Raw genomic sequence first — 27,299 nt, forward strand, 5'->3', positions numbered from 1 at the left:
CCTGAAAGGGCTTACAGAGACTACTCACTCATAGTCCTCCTAGTAATTGGGACAATAGGTCCTTCCTTTAATGGCTATATGTACAGCACATCCCTGTGTGCACCTGTAACAATGCCAGAATAATGGCAAGTAGAACAATTGAAAGCAAGTGTATGGGATGTGTCCATTATGTGGATTATAAATGAAGAGTCCAGGATGAGATACATATTTCCATTAAATAGAGATGAAAGTAATTCTTTGAGGTAAGGAGCACAAAAGGAGAAACAGTTCGAGTTGAGAGATCATTACTTTGTTTGCGACATACTTGGTTAGGGGTACCTGTGAAATCCAGCAAACAGTAGGCAGTAAGCAGCTGAATGCCTTTGTTTCAAGTTCAAAAGATAAATCTGGGTTTTAAAAATCTGGTTGTAAATCATGATGAGATATCATCTCACACCAGCCAGAATGGCCATGATTAAAAAGTCAAAATATAACAGATGCTAGCAAATCTGCAAAGAAAAGAGAATGCTTATATATTGTCGATGGAAGTGTGAATTAGTTCTATCATTGTGGAAAGCGGTGAGGCAATTTCTCAAAGAGTTAAAAACAGGACTATCATTAGATCTAGAAATTCCATTACTGGGTATATACCCAGTCAAAGAAATATAATCATTCTATCATAAAGACACATACACGTGTATGTTCATTGCAGCACTATTCACAATATCAAAGGTATTGAATCCACCTAAATGCCCATCCATAGTAGGCTGAATGCCCATCAGTTGTAGACTGAATTAAAAAATGTGGCACCTATACACTATGGAATACTCTGTAACCAATAAAAAATAAGAATGATGTCATGTCCTTTGCCCGAACATGGATGGAACTAGAGGCCATTATCCTTAGCAAGCTAACACAAATGCAGAAAACCAAATAGTACAGGTTCTCACTTATAAGTGGGAGCTAAATTATGGGAACACATGGACACATGGGGGGAAACAACAGACACTGGGGTCTACTAGAGGATGGAAGGTGGGAGGAGGGAGAAGATCAGAGTAAATGACTACTGGGAACTAGGATTAGTACCTGTTGAGGAGATAATCTGTACAATTAACCCCTATGACATGAGTTTATATAACCTGCAGATATATTCCTGAACCTAAATTTTTTTTAAAAAAACAATATGGTTGTAAAAATAAATTTTGGAATTAACAATGAGTGAAAAGATGTTGTGCCTGCCTGCAGTAAGCTTATAACCTGATGCAGGTGTAATCACAAGCTAACACACAAACAAACAGAGACTGGCACAAGCTCTGGTAAGGCTGTTGAAGGAAATGTGTATGGCGCTGTGATTCGAAAGTTCTGAGATTGTATGGAAGATACCTTCCGCAAGAGTTGTCTGCATTTCTATACAAAGGATGAGACAGAGATAATTATGAAGGAGGAAAAGGATTGGAGAGAGGCAGCAATATATGCCATGCCCCTGTGGCAGGAGCTTGATTTAGCTAGAAGAATGTTAGCCATGGTTGTGGATGAGATCACCAAGAAGGCATGTGAATATGTAGGTCAGTGAATCTGTTAGAATGGATCCAAGTATTCTCATACTAGACAGGAAGTATTTTAGGAAAAAAGAGAGGGGAGGGAGATAATTGTGAGATCATGAAACTGATGGAAGTATTGGAAAAATCCAGGGAAGTACAGTCAAGCACCTGAGCCTCAGGAACAAGAACCAGGGACATGTTTGCCAACAGGAATGAGTCTCCTTTATCCTTCTCTGCCCTATTTTAAACTAGATTTATTCTCTCTCACTGCAAATTGGCTTTCTCTATATAATTGGAAATGTGGTCACAATTAGCTCCCCCTTTTACATCCAAAGAATCAGAATGGCCACTATTAAAAACTCAAAAAAAATTACAGATGTTGGTGAGGACACAGAGACAAATAGACAATGCTTACACACTGTTGGTGGGAACGTAAGTTCATTCAATCCCCAGCGGTAAACAATATGGAAATTTCTCAGAGAAATAGAAATCAAGCCAGCAATTCTATTACTGAATGTCTACTCAAAGGAAAATAAATTATTCTGTGAAAAAGACAACTACACTCATACGTTAATCTTAGTCCTATTCACAGTAGCAAAGTAATGGAATCAAACTAAGTGTCCATCAGCAGTGAACTGAGTAAAAAAATGTGGTACATATATACCAGGAATACTACACAGCCATAAAAAGGAACGAAATTGTCCTTTGCAGCAACATGGATGCAGCCAGAGGCTATTTTCCTAAGTAAATTAATGCAGGAAAATCAAGTACCGCAGATTTTTACTTTGGGAGCTAAACAATGGGTACACATGAACATAAAGATGGAAACAGTAGATGCTGTGTAGTGGATTACGGAGAGAGACGGGGATGAGGGCTTAAAAAACTATATATTGGACACTATGTACACTATTTGGATGATGGGCTTACTAAAAGCACAAACTCCAGCATCACTTAATATACCCATGCAACAAACCTGCGTGTGTACTCCTTGACTGTAAATTTCTTTTTAAAAATGGAAAAAATAGAGTTTGTTTAATTGATTATTTTTATCACTGTTTTCCTTAATTCAAAACATTCTAGTTAAATATCTGATTGATTTTACTTGGGTTTAGTTAGTGACTCTTGGTTGAATCATCTGTCAGAATGACATTAAGAAATGGCAGATTCTGTGGGAACTACACTGAGGGAAGGGAGTTGGAGAAGGCCGGAGAAGTCAGTTACCACAAGAAGGATTGCATTACAGGCTGATGTCTGTCTGTGACAGCTGAAAAAACAAGTAAAACTTAGAAAGTATGCCATGTGGAAGTATAATAAGGTATAATGGATATGATGGTTTTAAAAAGTTAATATTAAATATTTTCCAAATGAGTGGTTACCAGTATCTGGAATGAAATTAACCATATTAAAGAAGAGATGCAAAACTACATATTTTAGGGGAAAAAAGTCCATCCTTGGAATTCAAGGGTGAAATAGAAATCAACAGTACCCTTCAAGGAAGCTTATAGGGTCTTTTAAAATTGAGAGATGACCCATTGCATTTCTGCATGAAAGGTTCTCCTTGATGTTTAGAAGGATCTTCAGACTTTAAAACCCCAAGGGACTTCTTTAGTCTAAGAGGCTAAATGTTACAGTTTTATAAACTCAATAAAGCACACGCTAAATCACCATGGAGATTAGGAGATTCGTGAACCATTAAGCAACCCAGCGTCAGAAAACTCTTCTCAATCGTATTGCTGCCTAATCCCAGAGAGTCAACTTGCTCATCTGTGTCTTCATGAGCTTTCTGTCCTTTCTCTGTTGACATTTACCTAATAGTTACTCAGTCCCAGCTCAGAAGGATATCTATAATTTTAAGATCAACAGCTTAATCTTACCTACTCCAGTTCTTCCACTCACCTCTTCTAAATACACAGTCACAAATACACACAGGCACACACAAGTTACTTCTGTATAATGAATGTATTACAAAAGAGTATATATGAAGAAGTAAAAAAGTGAACTTTTTATTTCCAGAAAACAGATTTAGATTCCTTTAAAACAGTCTATGGGTGTACAAATAACAATAGTTTGTTCAGATGGCTTTGTTTTCATGGAGGATTTATAAGCATTCCAGACTAGAGTTTTGTCATATCAGAACTCTATTTTCAGAATACCACATTGCAAATCTGAGCCAAATAAGAAATTTGTGCTGGTAAATGAATCAGGGAAACAAACAAAAAAGCACAAATAAATAAGTTATACAAATTAACTCAGAAATATCTAAACTAATAATGAAGACTATTAGAGAAGCTATATTGGGATTACATAATACAATAAATGTAACACATTTTCTATACCTATGGTACCTGCCTTGGCTAAGAGTGAGAGGACTGGACTTGTGTTCTGGATGAATGGCTAACTAGGTGCACAAAACTAACAACCTTATTTATCTTCTGTGTTCAATGAGGAAAAAATGTCAATTTTACAACACTGTTGTGATGTGTCATAGACTCTGTATCTGCTGAAGTGCTGTATGAACTCAGCTGTTATTAATACGTTTAGTGCCATAGTTAGGGTGGACATTAAAGATGTTGTCTTATGAGTCTAGAAGAAATTCTTAGAAAAGACTTTACTCTGAGGAGTGCTTTAGTAGGGTTACCATACCCCAAAGTCTTATCCTTAACTAAAGGGTCCAGAAATGTGATTTTGTTCAAGGCAAGAGGTGATTCTCCTTTTAGAAAATAAATGATAGTAACAGACAAATATGTGCAAAAATGGAGGTGTATTCAGGATTACTTCCCTTTCTCATTTTTTACTGAAAATAGGAAGTGACACCCATAAAGCAGATCCCATTTTTTAGCCATGTTCAGTGTTTAAAACTAGCTGGGAAGCCACATTAGAGCACAATTGACCCTTTACATGGGATCTCTAAACATCTATGGAGACAGGGGCCTATAACTCTTTAATAACCTATTTTTGAGACTCCATGCTAAAAAATATACCTCCATTTTAAATGGTCTTTCTTCAGAGTTGGTAACATATGAGTAATTCATCCCTGTATTTCCCTGGTGTATCTGAAGTACTTCCCTGGTGTATTTAAAGGGACATTATTTCACCCACTCTAAAAAGTGGGTTATGTGACTGGAGGACCCATTGACTAAAATGTTAGGAGACCTCTGTATTAGACGAAGTGTATTTCTCTCTGAATGTTATCATTTGAATGTTATCTGAATGTTAATATGCTAATGTGTATTATGAACATCTGAGTAGGAATATATCATGCAATGGTTTTCTAAATTTATTTGAAAAAGTAACTATTTTTTTTTTTTTTTTTAACCAGGTCCATTAATTCTGTTATTCTATTAAGCACAGTTGGGAAAGACAAGCATGCTAATAGTGAACCTTCAGGCTTTATTGCCTTGTTAAAAGATTAACATACGGAAGTCCCTCAGCCACCCACTTACAGATGGCAATTTTTAGGGTACAAAACATTATTATTAATCCATTACTTATTTCCTTAAGTTAAATGCCTGAAGCTTTTTGCAGTTGTCTCCATTTACCCATCAAGAAACGTGATTTGTTTATAATAGCACACTTGGCTTTTTGATATAGTATTGTTTTATAGCAAGTCTCTCCCACAACCACTGATTTGGTTTCCAGCAGGTAACCTTAACCTTCAGTTAAAGTGGATGTTGTTTCTATGCACACTGAATTCTGTATCATGTAACTAATATTAGACTGAGTTATACCAGTTGATTTTTACTGACAGTTATTCCAATTGCCTGTAGAGAAATATATTTTTTTAAAAATATGGAATTTAATATATATATATATGTGTTCCAAGTGTTCCTACTGGATTGAATAGCTATGGTCTGTTCTCTATTTTTGTATGTGAACATTATGTATATAATATTTTTAATATATAATACATAACATAATATTTAATATATATAATACAATATGTAATATGTATGTATATATACATACACACACACATATATACACATACCTATATATGTGAACATTATATATGCACATTATATATATATACATATAAGTATATTCTATATACCTACATGTTCTATACTCTATTGCAAACTAAATTTTATAATTTAAATATAATTAAATGTTAAAATATTACCATTTATATATCAAATTACTGAATACTCTGGGTGGTTCCTTATTTGCATTCTCATTGGATTTATTTATTTATTTATATAAGGCTATTCAAGTACAGTAGTGAGAAGGGGGAAAGAGTAGAACAAGGATTTCGATCTGTAACTGACTGTGAGCAATCAGTTGAGATAACTCACTGCCTTCAGACCAGCCTCACTGGATTTACTGAGTGCATCCATTTTTACTCCATCACAGGTCACTATGATCCTATCCACTTTGTCAAATTAACATGTTTATTTTTAATTTTGCATCCTGCATTTTTTGTTAAGCAATTATATATGTTCTGTGAGGCTAGTGATATGTGGATAGTTAAAATAAAAATATATATTTGGGTAATACTTAGAATAAGAATATTTATAAGAGAAATGTGTATTTATATTTATTCATAAATATATTAGATGTATTGCACAAATGTATTATATGTATAGCCATAAATATGAATACATATTTCCCAGATACATATTTCCTATATTATCAGTAGAGAAAATTTTAGAAAATAAATGATATTTTATTTTATCATGCTTTTAAAAAATTCTTTGCATATCTAAAGGAACATCAGTGCACTTAAGACAAACAAAATACGATATTTAGTATTATATTTATACGTGAATATATTAAAAACTTTCTTTTATAACCCTGACAATTGAAGATACATAAATTATGAAATTTGAACAGCTATTGGCAAAAAACAAAGGTGATAAAACATGTTCAGGATGGTGAAAGTCATATTATTAACAGCAATCTTTTTTTTTTTTTAATTTATTTATTATTATACTTTAAGTTGTAGGGTACATGTGCATAACGTGCAGGTTTGTTACTTATGTATACTTGTGCCATGTTGGTGTGCTGCACCCATCAACTTGTCATTTACATCAGGTATGACTCCCAATGCAATCCCTCCCTCCTCCCCCCTCCCCATGACAGGCCCCTGTGTGTGATGTTCCCCTTCCTGAGTCCAAGTGATCTCATTGTTCAGTTCCCACCTATGAGTGAGAACATGCGGTGTTTGGTTTTCTGTTCTTGTGATAGATTGCTAAGAATGATGGTTTCCAGCTGCATCCATGTCCCTACAAAGGACACAAACTCATCCTTTTTGATGGCTGCATAGTATTCCATGGTGTATATGTGCCACATTTTCTTAATCCAATCTGTCACTGATGGACATTTGGGTTGATTCCAAGTCTTTGCTATTGTGAATAGTGCCGCAATAAACATACGTGTGCATGTGTCTTTATAGCAGCATAATTTATAATCCTTTGGGTATATACCCAGTAATGGGATGGCTGGGTCATATGGTACATCTAGTTCTAGATCCTTGAGGAATCGCCATACTGTTTTCCATAATGGTTGAACTAGTTTACAATCCCACCAACAGTGTAAAAGTGTTCCTATTTCTCCACATCCTCTCCAGCACCTGTTGTTTCCTGACTTTTTAATGATCGCCATTCTAACTGGTGTGAGATGGTATCTCATTGTGGTTTTGATTTGCATTTCTCTGATGGCCAGTGATGATGAGCATTTTTTCATGTGTCTGTTGGCTGTATGAATGTCTTCTTTTGAGAAATGTCTGTTCATATCCTTTGCCCACTTTTTGATGGGGTTGTTTATTTTTTTCTTGTAAATTTGTTTGAGTTCTTTGTAGGTTCTGGATATTAGCCCTTTGTCAGATGAGTAGATTGCAAAAATTTTCTTCCATTCTGTAGGTTGCCTGTTCACTCTGATGGTAGTTTCTTTTGCTGTGCAGAAGCTCTTTAGTTTAATGAGATCCCATTTGTCAATTTTGGCTTTTGCTGCCGTTGCTTTTGGTGTTTTAGACATGAAGTCTTTGCCCATGCCTATGTCCTGAATGGTACTACCTAGGTTTTCCTCTAGGATTTTTATGGTATTAGGTCTAACATTTAAGTCTCTAATCCATCTTGAATTAATTTTCATATAAGGAGTAAGGAAAGGATCCAGTTTCAGCTTTCTACTTATGGCTAGCCAATTTTCCCAGCACCATTTATTAAATAGGGAATCCTTTCCCCATTTCTTGTTTCTCTCAGGTTTGTCAAAGATCAGATGGCTGTAGATGTGTGGTATTATTTCTGAGGACTCTGTTCTGTTCCATTGGTCTATATCTCTGTTTTGGTACCAGTACCATGCTGTTTTGGTTACTGTAGCCTTGTAGTAGAGTTTGAAGTCAGGTAGCGTGATGCCTCCAGCTTTGTTCTTTTGACTTAGGATTGTCTTAGAGATGCGGGCTCTTTTTTGGTTCCATATGAACTTTAAAGCAGTTTTTTCCAATTCTGTGAAGAAACTCATTGGTAGCTTGATGGGGATGGCATTGAATCTATAAATTACCTTGGGCAGTATGGCCATTTTCACGATATTGATTCTTCCTATCCATGAGCATGGTATGTTCTTCCATTTGTTTGTGTCCTCTTTGATTTCACTGAGCAGTGGTTTGTAGTTCTCCTTGAAGAGGTCCTTTACATCCCTTGTAAGTTGGATTCCTAGGTATTTTATTCTCTTTGAAGCAATTGTGAATGGAAGTTCATTCCTGATTTGGCTCTCTGTTTGTCTGTTACTGGTGTATAAGAATGCTTGTGATTTTTGCACATTAATTTTGTATCCTGAGACTTTGCTGAAGTTGCTTATCAGCTTAAGGAGATTTTGGGCTGAGACAATGGGGTTTTCTAAATATACAATCATGTCATCTGCAAACAGGGACAGTTTTGACTTCTTCTTTTCCTAACTGAATACCCTTGATTTCTTTCTCTTGCCTAATTGCCCTAGCCAGAACTTCCAACACTATGTTGAATAGGAGTGGTGAGAGAGGGCATCCCTGTCTTGTGCCAGTTTTCAAAGGGAATTTTTCCAGGTTTTGCCCATTCAGTATGATATTGGCTGTGGGTTTGTCATAAATAGCTCTTATTATTTTGAGGTACGTTCCATCAATACGGAATTTATTGAGCGTTTTTAGCATGAAGGGCTGTTGAATTTTGTCAAAAGCCTTTTCTGCATCTATTGAGATAATCATGTGGTTCTTGTCTTTGGTTCTGTTTATATGCTGGATTATGTTTATTGATTTGCGAATGTTGAACCAGCCTTGCATCCCAGGGATGAAGCCCACTTGATCATGGTGGATAAGCTTTTTGATGTGTTGCTGAATCCGGTTTGCCAGTATTTTATTGAGGATTTTTGCATCGATGTTCATCAGGGATATTGGTCTAAAATTCTCTTTTTTTGTTGTGTCTCTGCCAGGCTTTGGTATCAGGATGATGTTGGCCTCATCAAATGAGTTAGGGAGGATTCCCTCTTTTTCTATTGATTGGAATAGTTTCAGAAGGAATGGTACCAACTCCTCCTTGTACCCCTGGTAGAATTCAGCTGTGAATCCATCTGGTCCTGGACTTTTTTTGGTTGGTAGGCTATTAATTATTGCCTCAATTTCAGAGCCTGCTATTGGTCTATTCAGGGATTCAACCTCTTCCTGGTTTAGTCTTGGAAGAGTGTAAGTGTCCAGGAAATTATCCATTTCTTCTAGATTTTCCAGTTTATTTGCGTAGAGGTGTTTATAGTATTCTCTGATGGTAGTTTGTATTTCTGTGGGGTCGGTGGTGATATCCCCTTTATCATTTTTAATTGCATCGATTTGATTCTTCTCTCTTTTCTTCTTTATTAGTCTTGCTAGTGGTCTGTCAATTTTGTTGATCTTTTCAAAAAACCAACTCCTGGATTCATTGATTTTTTGGAGGGTTTTTTGTGTCTCTATCTCCTTCAGTTCTGCTCTGATCTTAGTTATTTCTAGCCTTCTGCTAGCTTTCGAATGTGTTTGCTCTTGCTTCTCTAGTTCTTTTAATTGTGATGTTAGAGTGTCAATTTTAGATCTTTCCTGCTTTCTCTTGTGGGCATTTAGTGCTATAAATTTCCCTCTACACACTGCTTTAAATGTGTCCCAGAGATTCTGGTATGTTGTATCTTTGTTCTCATTGGTTTCAAAGAACATCTTTATTTCTGCCTTCATTTCGTTATGTACCCAGTAGTCATTCAGGAGCAGGTTGTTCAGTTTCCATGTAGTTGAGCGGTTTTGATTGAGTTTCTTAGTCCTGAGTTCTAGTTTGATTGCACTGTGGTCTGAGAGACAGTTTGTTATATAATTTCTGTTCTTGGACATTTGCTGAGGAGTGCTTTACTTCCAATTACGTGGTCAATTTTGGAGTAAGTACGATGTGGTGCTGAGAAGAATGTATATTCTGTTGATTTGGGGTGGAGAGTTCTATAGATGTCTATTAGGTCTGCTTGCTGCAGAGATGAGTTCAATTCCTGGATATCCTTGTTAACTTTCTGTCTCGTTGATCTGTCTAATGTTGACAGTGGAGTGTTGAAGTCTCCCATTATTATTGTATGGGAGTCTAAGTCTCTTTGTAAGTCTCTAAGGACTTGCTTTATGAATCTGGGTGCTCCTGTATTGGGTGCATATATATTTAGGATAGTTAGCTCTTCCTGTTGAATTGATCCCTTTACCATTATGTAATGGCCTTCTTTGTCTCTTTTGATCTTTGATGGTTTAAAGTCTGTTTTATCAGAGACTAGTATTGCAACCCCTGCTTTTTTTTGTTCTCCATTTGCTTGGTAAATCTTCCTCCATCCCTTTATTTTGAGCCTATGTATGTCTCTGCGTGTGAGATGGGTCTCCTGAATACAGCAGACTGATGGGTCTTGACTCTTTATCCAGTTTGCCAGTCTGTGTCTTTTAATTGGAGCATTTAGTCCATTTACATTTAAGGTTAAGATTGTTATGTGTGAACTTGATCCTGCCATTATGATATTAACTGGTTATTTTGCTCGTTAGTTGATGCAGTTTCTTCCTAGCTTCAATGGTCTTTACATTTTGGCATGTTTTTGCAATGGCTGGTACCGGTTGTTCCTTTCCATGTTTAGTGCTTGCTTCAGGGTCTCTTGTAAGGCAGGCCTAGTGGTGACAAAATCTCTAAGCATTTGCTTATCTGTAAAGGATTTTATTTCTCCTTCACTTATGAAACTTAGTTTGGCTGGATATGAAATTCTGGGTTTAAAATTCTTTTCTTTAAGAATGTTGAATATTGGCCCCCACTCTCTTCTGGCTTGGAGAGTTTCTGCCGAGAGATCTGCTGTTAGTCTGATGGGCTTCCCTTTGTGGGTAACCCGACCTTTCTCTCTGGCTGCCCTTAAGATTTTTTCCTTCATTTCAACTTTGGTGAATCTGGCAATTCTGTGTCTTGGAGTTGCTCTTCTCGAGGAGTATCTTTGTGGCATTCTCTGTATTTCCTGGATTTGAATGTTGGCCTGCCCTACCAGGTTGGGGAAGTTCTCCTGGATGATATCCTGAAGAGTGTTTTCCAACTTGGTTCCATTTTCCCCCTCACTTTCAGGCACCCCAATCAGACGTAGATTTGGTCTTTTTACATAATCCCATACTTCTTGCAGGCTTTGTTCATTTCTTTTTCTTCTTTTTTCTTTTGGTTTCTCTTCTTGCTTCATTTCATTCATTTGATCCTCAATCGCAGATACTCTTTCTTCCAGTTGATCGAGTCGGTTACTGAAGCTTGTGCATTTGTCACGTATTTCTCATGTCATGGTTTTCATCTCTTTCATTTCGTTTATGACCTTCTCTGCATTAATTACTCTAGCCATCAATTCTTCCACTTTTTTTTCAAGATTTTTAGTTTCTTTGCGCTGGGTACGTAATTCCTCCTTTAGCTCTGAGAAATTTGATGGACTGAAGCCTTCTTCTCTCATCTCATCAAAGTCATTCTCCGTCCAGCTTTGATCCGTTGCTGGCAATGAGCTGCGCTCCTTTGCCGGGGGAGATGCGCTCTTATTTTTTGAATTTCCAGCTTTTCTGCCCTGCTTTTTCCCCATCTTTGTGGTTTTATCTGCCTCTGGTCTTTGATGATGGTGATGTACTGATGGGGTTTTGGTGTAGGTGTCCTTCCTGTTTGATAGTTTTCCTTCTAACAGTCAGGACCCTCAGCTGTAGGTCTGTTGGAGATTGCTTGAGGTCCACTCCAGACCCTGTTTGCCTGGGTATCAGCAGCAGAGGCTGCAGAAGATAGAATATTTCTGAACAGCGAGTGTACCTGTCTGATTCTTGCTTTGGAAGCTTCCTCTCAGGGGTGTACTCCACCCTGTGAGGTGTGGGGTGTCAGACTGCCCCTAGTGGGGGATGTCTCCCAGTTAGGCTACTCAGGGGTCAGGGACCCACTTGAGCAGGGAGTCTATCCCTTCTCAGATCTCAACCTCCGTGTTGGGAGATCCACTGCTCTCTTCAAAGCTGTCAGACAGAGTCGTTTGCGTCTGCAGAGGTTTCGGCTGTGTTTGTTATTGCCCTGTCCCCAGAGGTGGAGTCTACAGAGACAGGCAGGTTTCCTTGAGCTGCTGTGAGCTCCACCCAGCTGGAGCTTCCCAGCAGCTTTGTTTACCTACTTAAGCCTCAGCAATGGCAGGCGCCCCTCCCCCAGCCTCGCTGCTGCCTTGCTGGTAGATCACAGACTGCTGTGCTAGCAATGAGGGAGGCTCCATGGGTGTGGGACCCTCCCGGCCAGGTTTGGGATATGATCTCCTGGTGTGCCTGTTTGCTTAAGGCGCAGTATTGGGGTGGGAGTTACCCGATTTTCCAGGTGTTGTGTGTCTCAGTTCCCCTGGCTAGGAAAAGGGATTCCCTTCCCCCTTGCGCTTCCCAGGTGAGGCAATGCCTCGCCCTGCTTCAGCTCTCACTGGTCAGGCTGCAGCAGCTGACCAGCACCGATCGTCCGGCACTCCCCAGTGAGATGAACCCAGTACCTCAGTTGAAAATGCAGAAATCACCGGTCTTCTGTGTCGCTTGCGCTGGGAGTTGGAGACTGGAGCTGTTCCTATTCGGCCATCTTGCTCCGCCCAACAGCAATCTTTAAAAGTGTTTCCATACAAGTTGAATTAGAGGTCAGATCACTAGGTCTATCAATGGTTACCACCATAGAGTTTATTTCCTAATAATATGCAGGGATACAGGGAGGCCAATTAAAACGAAAATAAAATACAGGCTTACAACAAACAACATAGTAAAACATACATATAAAGCAGGCTGTCAACTTATGTTTCATTTGTTTTTTCTTTTATGCTTGGGGAGAAACAGCTCACTATAAAGTATTTAAAAACGCAGCATAAACCACATGCTTTGCTTTGGCATGTTAAAGAGAACCTCCTCTTCTTAATTTAGAAGTTGAAATTTTTTTTTTTTTTAACTGATTAAACATGGATTTAAACATTAATAGCAAAAAGTTTAAATATGGTTTTTAATTTCATTGAAACAATTTAATATTTCCATTCTCTATGTATTCCTTTTATTTTAATGAAAATATTTAATTCTTAATGTCTTACAAATATTTGTCATACCAAGCTCCAAGTTTTCTTGAAACTGCATCTTTAAGATTATTTCCTCATGCAAATTTAAATATAGAATAAATAATATCTTTAGATACTCAAAATAATAAAAACATATGTATCTACCTTCCCTCCTGTTGAATTTCTTTCGAAATGTGTAATACTAGTAATTTGAAAGAGGACTTTTGGTTTCATCCAGAAAAAAGTATCTAAAATGTATATTTGCTTTCCTTGCAGGTGGTGGAGTTCTTTAACTTTGTTTGAAAAGTTTTTTTAGTGATAAATCATTCATCAGATTTTCTGTATTTTTAATCAATACATCTATTTTAAAATATTTTCTTAATTTCATGCCAAAATGCTCAGCACTCTGGCTATTACATTTCTCTGTTAAGCAGTATCTTGAATCTTTGGAGTAGAAAATATTTAAGTAACCTCTAATTTCTGGTAACCGAATGTCATTAATAACTTTGAGGAGGGAGTGAATTACCATCACATCATTGCAAAGTTCTGGTTATGGATTTTAAACTTAAAATGTCATTTTAAATTTCAATTTCAATTTAAACAGTCATTTGAAATTTAAATTTAAATATTCTTAATATTCTTTTTGTTGACCTTCAAACCTACAATTTATTTTTCAGTCAGTCTTTCATAAGAAGTTCCAATAAGTATTTCTCTACAAAGAATCCTTTATTTTGTCAAAAAAGTCGAATGAAAATTATGATAAAGATTACTTTCAGTTTTTAAAGGAAAATTCTATAAATTTTAGTAATTGTGATCTTTACAAGGGTATTAATTTAGTTTTGGAATTTTTTGTTATTTAAGTAAAGAGGTAAATTCTGTTAAATTCAACAATCAACATTTTACTAACCACATACTTTATATCTACTATTGGAAGGATTATGCAAGATGAATGAATGAACATGAAGATAATTAAGATTGATCATAAACTTTTAAAGAAGAGATAAAAATGTATACACAGTTAACTAAAATTGGAATCAGAATAAGATACATTTTATAAGAAATACTAAGATAGCATTTTGTAAATATTGAGTAGACAGCAACGTTATTTCTGACTAGGATATTAACCATGGTATTCTTTGGACAGGCAGTTCTTTGGATTATGGGTAAAAGCCTTAAAAGGAAATTGGAGTGAAGATTATCTCAAGCAGCTAGAATGCACGGATCAGGAAATCTAGATGGCAAAACGTGGAGCTGTTCTGAAAATAAATAAATAAATAAAAAACTGCTGGCAGTACAGTTTAGTGGAGGAGTGGAAGTGTAAGTTGAGTGATGAACAAAAAGCAAAAACAGACCAAAAAAAAAAAAAAAAAAAAAAACAATGACTCCAACAAACACCTAAAAACAAACAGGCTTGGAGGGGACACTTAGCAAATTTAGAAATTTATTCTAAAGAAGAAGTTGGGTCACAGTGGAAGAGTCTGTTTTATAATATTTCCCCTAAACATGAATGTGATCATCACAGTGGATTATTTAGAAAGCACATTAAATATTCAAAATGGAGGACACAAATCTAGACTCAGAGGCTAAGGTGACACTGTGGGCTTTTGAGCAAGAATAATACTAAAATAATGAAATAACAATGTAAACAGTGGTTAGGTGGCAATCTCCAAGCTGGAGATAAAGTGATCTTGAACTGTCATAGTGTCATTGGAAATGAAAAAGAAGAAATAAAAATAAGAGAAGTTGATATTTTTTAAATGTGTTGATTACACACTAAATCTACTTTCTAAAATACTGATTTTCAATAACCCACAAGTAAAGGGACTAATTATTAAAAAATACCAGGTCCAATACTAATTCATTTACATAATGTCTTATTAAATTAATACAACATCCCTGTGACAAATACTGTTATTTGTCTGATGTTTATAAAATACACATTTGGGTTTAGATAAACAACATGTCAAAGTCAACAGTTAGTAAATAGAAAAGTCAAATTTCAAATTCCAAATGTCTGATTTCATATCCCCTTCCAAAATGACACTATATTGTCTGTGAAAAATAGGTAAATCACATGTGCCCTAGTCAGTTTTTGCTACTGTAACAAAATACCCAAAACTGGGTAATTTAGAAAAAAAAAAACACACGCAGAAAATATTTTCTTACAGTTTTGGAGGCTGGGAAGTCCAAGATCAAGGCACTAGCAGGTTCTGTTGTCTGATGAAGGCTGCTGTTTGCTTCCAAGTTGGCACATGGTTGCTGCGTCCTTCAGAGGGAAGGAATGCTCTGTGTTCTACCTGGGGGAAGGCAGAAGAGCAAGAGGTTGAAACACTGCATGAAGCCTCATTTACCTCTTTTATAAGGGCCTTACTTCCATTCACAAGGGAGGAGCCCTCCTGGCTTAATCACCTCCGAAAGGCTCCACCTCTTAACACTGCCACATTGGCCCTTAAGTTTCAACACCTAAATTTTAGGGGGGACACATTTGAACCATAGTAATGTGTGAGATTACAGGATGATGCACAAAGGTATCATAACTGTAATGATGATGAAATTTGATGTAGATTATACTGAAGTTGCAAGATAGTTTCTCTGAAAATAACATGAATTTTTTAGAATATGTAAGACAAAAACTAAAAATTTAAGTAAAATGTTAATAATAGTTAAAACTATTGAGTAGTTTGACATAAATTAGGCACTATTTTAAGCTTTCTACATCCTTATGTAATCTTTATCATAGACACATAACTTATTATTGCATTTACAGATGATAAAATTAAGACACTCAGTGATTAGTTAAGTGGTTGATACTTAACAAAGGGAAGAAGTGGCAGAACCAAAACAAGGTCTAGGTCTAGTACATTAGAGTCTGTTACCTTCTGGTAACAATGTCTTCCTGAACAGAAAATTAAATCATTTTCTCCCTTTCAGATATTGAAGGGATCAAGAAAATAATGAATCAGAAAACTGTAGTGACACTAAAAATAAATTTGATTTCTAATGCTCTTGCAGAAGGAAAACCAGATAATTTCATCAACTCATAAATTGTTACTGGACTTTAATGCCTGAGTATGAGAGGTTGATTACATATGGAATATTTGTTATACAGCTTTATACATTTTATCATTTCATCTGAATAATATGGAAAAACTTGAAAATTCATTTTTTTCATACACACAGGAAAAATGAGAAACAAATAGACATAGTGAAGTGAGGTTAGATTCACAACACAATATTATAAGAACAGTCCTTGTCCAACATGGTGAAACCCTGTCTCTACTAAAAGTACAAAATTTATCTGGGCATGGTGGTGCACACCTGTAGTCCCAGCTACTCAGGAAGCTGGGCAGGAGAATGGCTTGAATGCGGGAGGTGGAGGTTGCAGCAAGCCAAGATTGCGCCGCTGCACTCCAGCCTGGTGACAGAACGAGACTCCTCAAAACAAACACACACACACACACACAAAAAACAGTCCTACATTTACAGAGGAGAATTGTTTTATCTAATTTAAATGAAATGTGATTGTATGTCTGAAATCATATATTAAGTAGAAAATATAAGAAGAAAACACACGAAGCTCAAGACTGAAAACTCCAAAATCAAAGATGGAAATAGCATAAATAATGACACACCTAACTGTGGATGCCCTGTCCTCTTATTTCCAACCATCTCATCAGAATGTTTTTTAGTATTAATATTGACATGGGAATTACAATTGTGTTAGAACCTGTTTCCATTGCTCTGAGATAGTCTCCCAGTGAAATTAGGTATTTCTGTAACAACTCTACGGAGAGCACTTCAGAACATTTTCTTCCAGCAGGCATTTAAGAATATATATGGACAGTCACCGTGCGAAATTTAGTCCAGAAAATTCCACTTACACAAAATAGTGCTTTAAAGCCCCATGTCATGCTATAACTTCTAATTGATATTCTTGGCTTCCTGAATACCAGGTAATTTTCTGTCTTCTTAAATCTGCCTCCACCCCTGCGGGTGTTCTATAAGTCTTTTTATGCCTGAAAATACTCTCAACTTCAAGATCTCCAAATCCAAAATTATACTTTCTGATGATAAACCTGTCTTCATATTATAATTGCCACATTTCTTAACATCTATTGGCCTTCATCATTAGTTTATCACCATTTGCCATTCTTTGACTGTGCACTGTTTTGGTAACCCAACTCCACTTCTGACTTTCCTTGTCCTGAGTCAATGAGAAAAATAATGGTTAGTCATTTGAAAACATCTTTTTTTTTTTTTTGACAATTTAAGAATACCACATTTCTATGACTTTCTGTCATTGCTGTCTAGCAAATCCTCACTTTTGAGTTTTTCTCACTTTCATTTCTGTTCTTAGATAAGTACAATGCTGCAAAACCACACTTATTAGAGCCAGTAAGTGGGTGGTAATGTAATTGAATGTCTAAATCTGAACCACTTTTTATTTTTGAAAATGTAAAAGGATACTATAAAACTGGTGTAAATCAGCCCTGTCTCAGAGAAACCAGGATAGATTATCATCCTAATATCGTCCTGAATATATAAAAGACAAATTTACAAGGAAAAAACAACCCCATCAAAAAGTGGGCAAAGGATATGAACAGACATTTCTCAAAAGGAGACATGCATACAGCCAACAGACACATGAAAAAATGCTCATCATCACTGGCCATCGGAGAAATGCAAATCAAAACCACAATGAGATACCATCTCACACCAGTTAGAATGGCATTTGTTAAAAAGTCAGCAAACAACAGGTGCTGAAGAGGATGTGGAGAAATAGGAACACTTTTACACTGTTGGTGGGATTGTAAACTGGTTCAATCATTGTAGAAAATAGTATGGCGATTCCTCAAGGATCTAGAACTAGAAATACCATTTGACCCAGCCATCCCATTACTGGGTATATACCCAAAGGATTATAAATCATGCTGCTCTAAAGACACATGCACACATATGTTTATTGCGGCACTATTCACAATAGCAAAGACTTGGAATCAACCCAAATGTCCATCAGTGACAGACTGGATTAAGAAAATGTGGCACGTATACACCATGGAATATTATGCAGCCATCAAAAAGGATGAGTTTGTGTCCTTTGTAGGGACATGGATGCAGCTGGAAACCATCATTCTCAGCAAACTGTTGCAAGAACACAAAAGCAAACACTGCATGTTCTCACTCATAGGTGGGAATTGATCAATGAGATCACTTGGACATAGGAAGGGGAACATTACACATTGGGGCCTATGATGGGGAGCGGGGAGCGGGGAGGGATTGCACTGGGAGTTATCCCTGATGTAAATGACGAGTTGATGGGTGCTGACGAGTTGATGGGCGCAGCACACCAACATCGCACAAGTGTACATATGTAATAAACCTGCACGTTGTGCCCATGTACCCTAGAACTTGAAGTATAATTAAAGAAGTAAAATAGCAAAAAAAAAAAAAATATATATATATATATATATAAAAGATATTTTCCCAACTCATTGATATCATCTAAGAATTTATCCTTGGTTTTATATACATCTGTCCACGTTGGGCTTGCTTATCCATAATGATAGATTCAGGTATTTCTTGTCACGTCCTCATCCCTTTCTTTTATTTTCTTTCTTTTTTTCTTTCTTTTTTTTTTTTCTTTTTTTTTTCTTTTTTTGAGACAGAGTCTCACTCTGTTGCCCAGGCTGGAGTGCAGTGGCATGATCTTGGCTCACTGCAAGCTCCACCTCCCAGGTTCATGCCATTCTCCTGCCTCAGCCTCCCAAGTAGCTGGGATTACAGGTGCCTGCCACCAGCCTGGCTAATTTTTTGTATTTTTAGTAGAGATGGGGTTTCACCATGTTAGCTAGGATGGTCTTGATCTCCTGACCTCAGGATCCGCTCACCTAAGTCTCCCAAAGTGCTGGGATTTTACAGGCGTGAGCCACCGTGCCCAGCCCACGTCCTCATCCCTTTCTATGGATGTGCTGGTTGAGATATATATATGTATACATTAATACAGATAAGCATATATAATTGTATATGATTATGTATTGTCCTATAATTAAAATATGATTATATGTCATTGATTATATATGATTATATACATGATCAACTATATGTTATATATAATCAACTATATATGATTATATATGATCGATTATATATGATTATGATTATAATCGATTATATGATTTTATATACATAATTTTATATATACATATATAACAAATTTTGTAATGAAGATATAATGTTAGAAAGTGAAAAACTAAATTTACTTTGGGATTGAGCTTACAAATTTTACTATTTCAGTTTTTAAAGTGACTATATTTTCTTATTCATGCTTAGTTGTGAAACCTTGGATTAATCTTAAAAATTCTTCCTTTCAGCGTCTCCACATAAAATTAGCCATCAAGTCTGTAAATTTTTCTTCCACCGTATTCCTCAAACTACTACCCAGTAATGCATTATTAATAATACTGTATCAGTTAGTCCTGAACGGTACTTCTGCCAGATTAATCTTCTTGAAGCCTGCCTCCAATCATTTCAAGCCGTTGAACTATGTAAGAACCTTTATATAGTGTCTTCTTTTGGAATCTGACTGAAGTACATCCTCCTTAGCTTTGTATCTATGGCTTTCCTTTCTCTGGCCCCAAGATGTACTCTCCATTGCTTTCTCTGCCAATATTCGAAAATAGAAATCTCATACATTAGTGAGATCAGATGCTATGTTCATTTTGTTCCATCCTCCAGGGACCTTCCCTGTTGAAATTCCACATTCTTAATGACTATCGTAGTCAATCTCTTCCATGAGAAATGGTTTACTATCTTATCGGATATAAAACCTCCTTTCTTTAATTCCCAATAGCCCTCTGTTTAGTTATTTTATTCTGTCTCATAAGCATTATTTGTGTACCTGTTTTATCCTTCTCATAAACTGCTATTTTCTAAAGGATCTGACAGGTTTGAACACTGGAACATCATGGTTACTAATATCAGACAATAATTAATTACTGTTAAAATTACTTTACACATGTGACTGAATATTTTAGAGTTATTTGTATTACTAATGTAAAAATATTACTAGATTTCTCTGCAAACAAAGCTCTTTCCAGCAGTCAGGTAGCAAGCATCAATATACAAAATAAAAGTTGAACTGACTGATGCATGAAGAAAGTAAAGGCTTTACTCATGGGCAAATCCCAGTCCCTGGTAGAGCTGGAAGAAGACACAGTCCTTTAAATTCTCTTTTCCTGTTCATTTTAAATAGAGCCCTCTATATGCATGCAAAGTGCTGCAGTCATTAATTAAGTAGATTCAATCTCTCATTTTCCTTAAATCATCACTGATTTGAGCTCACTGTTTTCTCAATTTAGGCCTAAGAAAGTTATGGCCAGATATTCATTCTCCAATTAACCTAAAAGTGAACTATATTTCATTGCTTGTAGGATGGTATGGGAAATCTGAGAGTCACCAAGAAGGGAATCCGACTTGAAGGTATATCTGAGTTTCTACTTCCATTGTATGTGAAAGAAATTCATTCTCGAAAGGTATGTGATACTGGCTTTGGTTTACTCTAAAAGATAATTTAGAGGTTATGTTTTAGCTTGAAATAGCAGGATAGAATCCCCTTATCTCTTCAGCGTGTGTTTAGCTTCCTTAAGCTAAACACCTATGTTTAGAAATCAAGTGGTAAAATAATTGAAAATCAGTGGAGGTTAGTTTCAACCCGACAAATGTTAGAGAACCATTTTGAACTAACCTGCAGTGTTCTTTTGCTGCTCTGTAAAATGTGCCTCTCTATTTTCACTGGAAATTAAAATATAAAGTTATAGTAAATCCAAAGGGGGCATTTGATATGTCTTGAATTTTTTTTTTCAAAAAGGCACTGATTTGAATTAATGATTTTAATTCAACATATTATATATCTCATCAGTTTTAATAGACATGCATTTTCTAAAAGAAATGACAAAGAATTTTAATGTAGAAATTAAATTTATTTCTGGATGTACATTATGCAAAACAAGTGAGAATATTTATCCTTCAAATATGTGTGTTTTCACATGTGCTACCTGTGTTTTATCTCTTACAAGCATGCTAAAAATTAATATTGTAGCTTAGATTTTGTTCATTTTGGCTTATGTACATTGCCTCTCAGAAGGTAGTAAATATCTTGGATATATCAAAAACTTACTAGAATTTTTCCTATCTCCTATTACATATCCCCCTGAACTATATGTATATTTGTGGAAATAAGTTTATTAAGATAGAAATAATGGGAACTGTGTTATATAAAAGTTGAAAAAAGGTTATACTTATTTCATAAATATGAAAGTCTATTTTAGGCTAAAATAATGTTTTAATATTTTAATCGATGTAGAAGATTAGCAAATAGGTTGCATAGTGAGCCATAATTTGAATAATTTGTATCAAAGTTATTTTTCCTTAAATATCAAAATGAAAACAGACCAAAAGATTGCTTTTCATAAAACACTTAATTAGGATAACTATATTAACTTCAAATTTCTTTTTCAAAATATGAAAACTGATACAGCTTCTGATATACTGTATTGACTCTACTCTGGTACTAGAAATTTTATTTTGATACTAATTTACTTTCCGGGTATCGGTCAGACAAGTAACACAGTAGACAGATTTATGAATACCTGACCTTACATCATTAAATGTTAAAAAAGTATTAAATTTAAAATAAAAAGTTTAGTTATTTTGCTTTATTTTATTTTTATGAAAAGGAAAAACAAAAAGCATGGTTACATATATTAGTGTCTTACTTTGATTGAAAGTCACCGTCTTTGACAGTTATTTACTGAGTTATTGTGTTTGGCACTGTTAAATAATGCAGTATTTGAAGGAATTAAAACTTATACATGGAAATCAAGAAGCTGCTTAACATAGGAAGCAAGTGGGACTAAGCATGGGCCAAAACTTCTCTGAAAATGCCTCCTATTGATAAGTCCAGGGACAGGAGAAATGATTTATCTCTGAAGTCATTTAGGTTCATTTGTAGTGGCTACCTGGGGACAAAATTTAAATGATTGTGAAACCTTCTACGATCAGGCAGGTTGTAGAATTTATCTTCTCAGCCAGGACATTTCTGAGAATATAATGACAGGTGTCAAATTAAGTTTCTCCTGAGAAACAGGAATATGTGTGGATTCCACCTATGGACCATGGAGGATGGAGTCCACTAACATTATAGCATGAAAGTGTGAGGCGGGGCCACTTGCACTTCCTAATTTCCATCCCTGAGAAAGCTAAATCCATGTTCACAAGCATTTCCAAAACCTACTGTATTGACTGAAGAATATGTGCTCCCCTTCACACCCCAGCCCTGATGCTGGTCCTTCCTGTGTCTTCCTTCATTGTTGTTTGTCTCCCTGTAACTAGGAAGCATGGAAAAGGCAGGCACATTGGTAGCCAGACAGGAAATCTGGTGCAAGAACAGGAGTAGGAGCGGAATCATACACTTCTTGGAAAATTCTCTGCACGTACGCTTCAAAAATAAATATGTAAGAAATCTCCAGACTGCTTTCCACAGTGGCTGAACTACTTTATGAACCTAAGTGTTGGATAAATATTTAAAATAAAGAGGAAAATATATTTTATAAGCACCTCTCACATTATGATTCACTTGTCCATGAATGCCTTTTTACTTCTAGAAAGCCAGCCCCAATTTCTCTTAGCCTTAGTTGGCTCATCATTAAGTGAGTTTGGTACAAACTTATCAAAGTACTTAACTCATAGGTTAGGGCAGAACACAAACGTTTCAGTAACGGAAGTAGAAATGAGGTTTTTAATTTTAAAAATTCTGTTATACGTTTCAATCTTTTCACACATTTTCATAGAGTCAACAATTTGATGATAAAATTCCAAAGTTCCTGTAGTTCTAAGGTAAGGAAATCTATTATAAAATCTAAAAGACACTTTGGAAGATTTGATGAAGCTGAGAGAATAAAACCTGCTGGGTACAGGAATTTTGATTTCTGTGTGTGATTGTATATGTTTAGCCTCCATTAATGCCACCCTGTTGCTGTCTTTAAATTTAGCCAGTATTCCCCTCTGACATACAGAATTTTCTTAAAGTTACTTTGCGGTCATGCAGGCATTTAGTCCTACACATGGGAAGATAATATAGAGGTTTCTATTGGACAGAAAATGCAGTCACCTATAAATGCACATTTAGTCACCTAACCTAATCCACTATGGGCTGGACCAACTTTACAAGCTCCTCTCACCCTCTCCCCATCACTAAATATCTACAGATATTTAGATATCTAAGTTCTATTATTAGTCTTAGCAATTTATACCCTTTGTCATGCTTTTCAAAACTTAACCTTTTCTAAGTTGTCCAACAAAAATGTAAACAAAAAACATATCATAGTATATCCAGGAAACATCTTAGAATTCAATGTATTTTTCAAAATTAACATTATTCTCAGGGAAGATTACTATAGAACATTTATAAAGTTAAATATATAATACTATTCAGAGAAGAACAATACAAAGCATGTGTAACTTGGGCTAGTTTATATAAATGGTAATGATTATAACATTCTGCATCTACTTTCAAGGCACTTGGTCCAACTTTAGGCCAAAACATTTAAAATATCAGGAATTTAGGACACCTAATCTTCAAGCTTTTTAAAAAACGTAATTGAAGTATGTTTCCCAAGGTTACACGAGTCCAGGGTAGTCATATGGTCAAATTACATGCATTTAACTGCTTCTAACCAGCAAAATTTGCATCATGTAGTTCTTCGGAACCTCTTAGCTGAGACGAACTGAGCAACCCTCTTGGATTGTTTGTTTCCTGTTCAAGGATTGTTAGTTGAGGTGGTATCTCAGCACTACCACTGATCCCAGCTTCCTACATGGCAGACTGGTAATGGTGACAGAGGATCTACTACCAGATAATTCAAATTCTAGTAACTCCACAGTTCAGCAAATAAGTCTTGAGTTCTCAGAACACCCGTTTTAGCAGAGGTGTGCAGAAGGCTCTGCTTTTCCCATCATGTCCATTTCACTGTGATGTTAACCCAGTTCTTGGTTCCATCCGTTTTGCACCTTGTGTGTTCAATTATTCTTTATAGAATTCAGACACAAAGCCATGGGGCCAGGCGAGCACAGCAAATGTCTTTTTACATGATTACATGACATGCTAATCTCCTTACCTCTCTCATTTAGGTATTGTGGCAAATCTCCTCTATTTAGATTTCTTTCTTTCATACAAACTAATTCATAAACATAGATATCTGAAGGCTTTCCTAATCATTTTATTATCATGGTTATCATTATCATATTAGATTTGTAATGCAGATAAAGTTTATGCTTTTGGTAATCACTTTAGTCAAGTTTTAAAAAAACACAAACCACTCCAAAGTCTTTACACTCAGGAAAAAAAAAATTACTGTTAACATTTCATGACCATATCACAACTATAAAATTATATATTTGCACAAATAAAAGAATAAATATAGATATGTAAAGACTATTTGTAATTAATATATGTGATGTAATAGAAAAAAATAATAAATTAGAAATTGGCTGAACTTAAATATTTCTTTACCACAGAACTTTTTAAAGTAAAACTTGTCTTTATGGTTAAGAATAAAGGATTATAAATACCATTAAGAAGCTGAATGCATTAGCTCCGTGTTTTAATTTCAGACAGCTTTTGTTAACTCCTTGCAGTGTAATTGGAGATGATTAGCTGCTCTCCAGTTTGTCCTCAGTTCTCTTCATTTCCAGTTTGTTGATAATTATATTACTTTAACTTTGTCACAATTCATAATATTTACATTCAGTTCTGCAACTTTAACTGCCTCGGGTCTTTGGTCTTGATTCTACATATAAATGGCTGCAGTTACACATCATCTCTAGTCTTCTTTATATTATGGATTTTCCATTTCTCAGTTCATTAGTCAAATCATTCCTTCCTTCCTTGTATTCTTAATTAGTTTTGTTTGCTAGTTTTGATTCGTTTTATTTACCTGCATGGGGGATTTTCCGGGAAAAGCCAGAAAATTTGCTAGGCGGATTCTAAAAGAACTGTAACAGTGCTAGTTGGTTTTTTAATCCTTGAAATATTTCATGCTTCGGGTGTCTGACTGTTGCCTTTATTCTTTTCTGGGAGTGTTATTAATGGTTCATGCCTTCCTTGCCTCCGATTTGGGAACACACTTCTCTATTAAGTCCAAGCACTGAATATTGCCGTAAGAAATCCGAGCGCACCCTGGTATTTTTCTCCTTTTGATGACATGAATGTTCTGCTTGGATGCCTGCTATATTTTTGCCATTTCACTTTTTTCATTTCAGAGAAATTTTACCTATTTTGTCACTTAATAGCTTTTCAGTTTTGTTTGTTGGTTTCTTCTACTTCAGAGAAAGCAATCATTCTTATGTTAGGTCATCTTTGTTCCCCACAGCCATCATAATTTCATGAATAATTTTTAACTCTTTATATTTTTCCTCTAAATACAAGTAACTGTCATCTAGAGTTTTTCTACGATTCCATTCGTTTGTTTTTTTTCCAAATAAATTTTGCCCTCATGCTCTCTAATTCATATATGTTTTGTATAATAGTGAATCTCAGAATTTTCCCTTGGTCTACAATCTTCCTTTTATCTTATAATGATGTTTTACTGTCTATGAATTTGGTTTTATTAAAATTATATAACATTTAAGTTTAATGATTGAAGCACTTTTCTTACTTATTTTGATTATTCCTGATGAGTTACAGTTTGAGGTGGGGGGATACTGTCTAGCTCTTTTGTTTGTTTTGCTGGAGAGACTGTAGTTGGAAAGGGAAAGGCAGACTGTGACTGTTCTGTCTCTTCTGAGGTTTTGAGGGGTTTCTAAATGATTTGTGCAACCAGACATGGATTTCAATTCCATGGTTCTTAGCTGCACTTTCTATCCTATAGAATACTTCCATGGTGTACACAGTGCTGAATACTTGGGAGATTTTTCTAGCACTCTCTATATACTATCTGCTTTTCCTCTATCCAGATTAATTTATTTGGGCTTGACTTTCATGAATATGTTTCTAGAGATATGGGTTAGGGTAGGGTAGGGATTCATGGTCTATGGTGCTATGAAATAATCTTTTTTTTTTTTTTTTTACTTTTGCTTTTTCTGTTTTATACCATAAACTTGTGTTATGAAATTGTTGGTTGTTTAAAAAATTTAAAGAAGTCATTGTTAAAGAGTGAGGGAGATTTGTAAAAACCTTTCTGGAGTTTGATGTATTAGGTAGGATCCTTTCTTCCTCCATCTCTTTCTTTTCTTGCCCTTCTCCCTCTTCTTCCTGTTCCTCTCCTTTTCTCTTCCCCTCCTTCCTGCCCTTCCTCCCTCTTCTTCCTGTTCCTCTCCTTTTCTCTTCCCCTCCTTCCTGCCCTTCCTCCTTTCTTTCTTTCTTTCTTTCGAAAAACCAATAGTCCCTGATACCATAATTGGAGTAGTCATATTTTTTATTACTAAATTGAAATACAACTTTCTTATACAGTGCCTTCTCAAGCATACACAGATTTATTTCCAGTAACTCTGTGCTGTTCTGTTGATATACTTGCAAGGAACCCAAAGTCTGGCTGTAAGAAGTTTTTTTTTTTTTTTTTTTCTAATTGGTAGAGTGAGTTCTTTGTTTTTGCTATTATTGAAAAGCTTTTGCCTATTGTGCATTTTCTCTTCAAAATAAACTTAATAATCAGTTGTCAAGTTTCATAAAAATTTCTGTTGGGAATTTAATTATGGTTATATTTAATTTTTAGAGAAGGACATCTTTGTGTTAGGTTGGTGCAAAAGCAATTGCAGTTTTTGCTATGATTTTTTTTATGGCAAAAATCACAGTTATTTTTGCACCAACCTGATAGTATTGAGTCTCCCTATTTAGGAACATGGCTCTTTTCTCATTTGTTTCTAAACCTCTTTTGTGGTGTTCAGAAACATTTCTTAACAATCTTCTCCTTATAAGCATTGCATATTTCCTGTTAGTCATTTAGCGTTTTTATTGCCTAAGTTAATAGATTTTCAATTCAGTTTTGTCATAGACCCCTGTGCTTGTGTGGAAAAGCTATTATTTGGGGTGTTGGGGTGTTGTATATATAATCTGGCGATTTTCTTGAAATTTTATTATTTTTATTATATTTCAAAGTATTTCTATGGCTCATCTGACAGATAATGATTTTTAATAATAATAGCTAGCATTCAGCATACACTACAGCTCTGGAGTCCAATAACTTGTTTCAAATCTTGGCGCTTGTAACTTTAGTTAACCCCTGT

At 35.6% G+C, this 27,299-nt stretch overlaps 1 protein-coding gene and 1 non-coding gene across 3 annotated transcripts in view; one reads left to right on the forward strand and one right to left on the reverse strand.

Annotated features, from left to right (window-relative positions):
- Positions 1-27,299, forward strand: part of SGCZ (sarcoglycan zeta) — a 1,195,959-nt gene that overhangs the window by 945,104 nt on the left and 223,556 nt on the right. For both annotated transcript variants that reach the window (XM_050802181.1, XM_050802182.1), the window contains exon 3: positions 20,450-20,551. In XM_050802181.1, the coding sequence (XP_050658138.1) occupies positions 20,450-20,551 (102 nt within the window). The remainder of the gene's footprint in view (positions 1-20,449; positions 20,552-27,299) is intronic.
- Positions 25,020-25,081, reverse strand: LOC126961905 (U7 small nuclear RNA). Its single transcript, XR_007728486.1, has one exon. It is a non-coding gene; the product is annotated as a U7 small nuclear RNA (small nuclear RNA).

The sequence above is a fragment of the Macaca thibetana genome, chromosome 8, assembly GCF_024542745.1.
Source record: "Macaca thibetana thibetana isolate TM-01 chromosome 8, ASM2454274v1, whole genome shotgun sequence".
NCBI lineage: Eukaryota > Metazoa > Chordata > Mammalia > Primates > Cercopithecidae > Macaca > Macaca thibetana.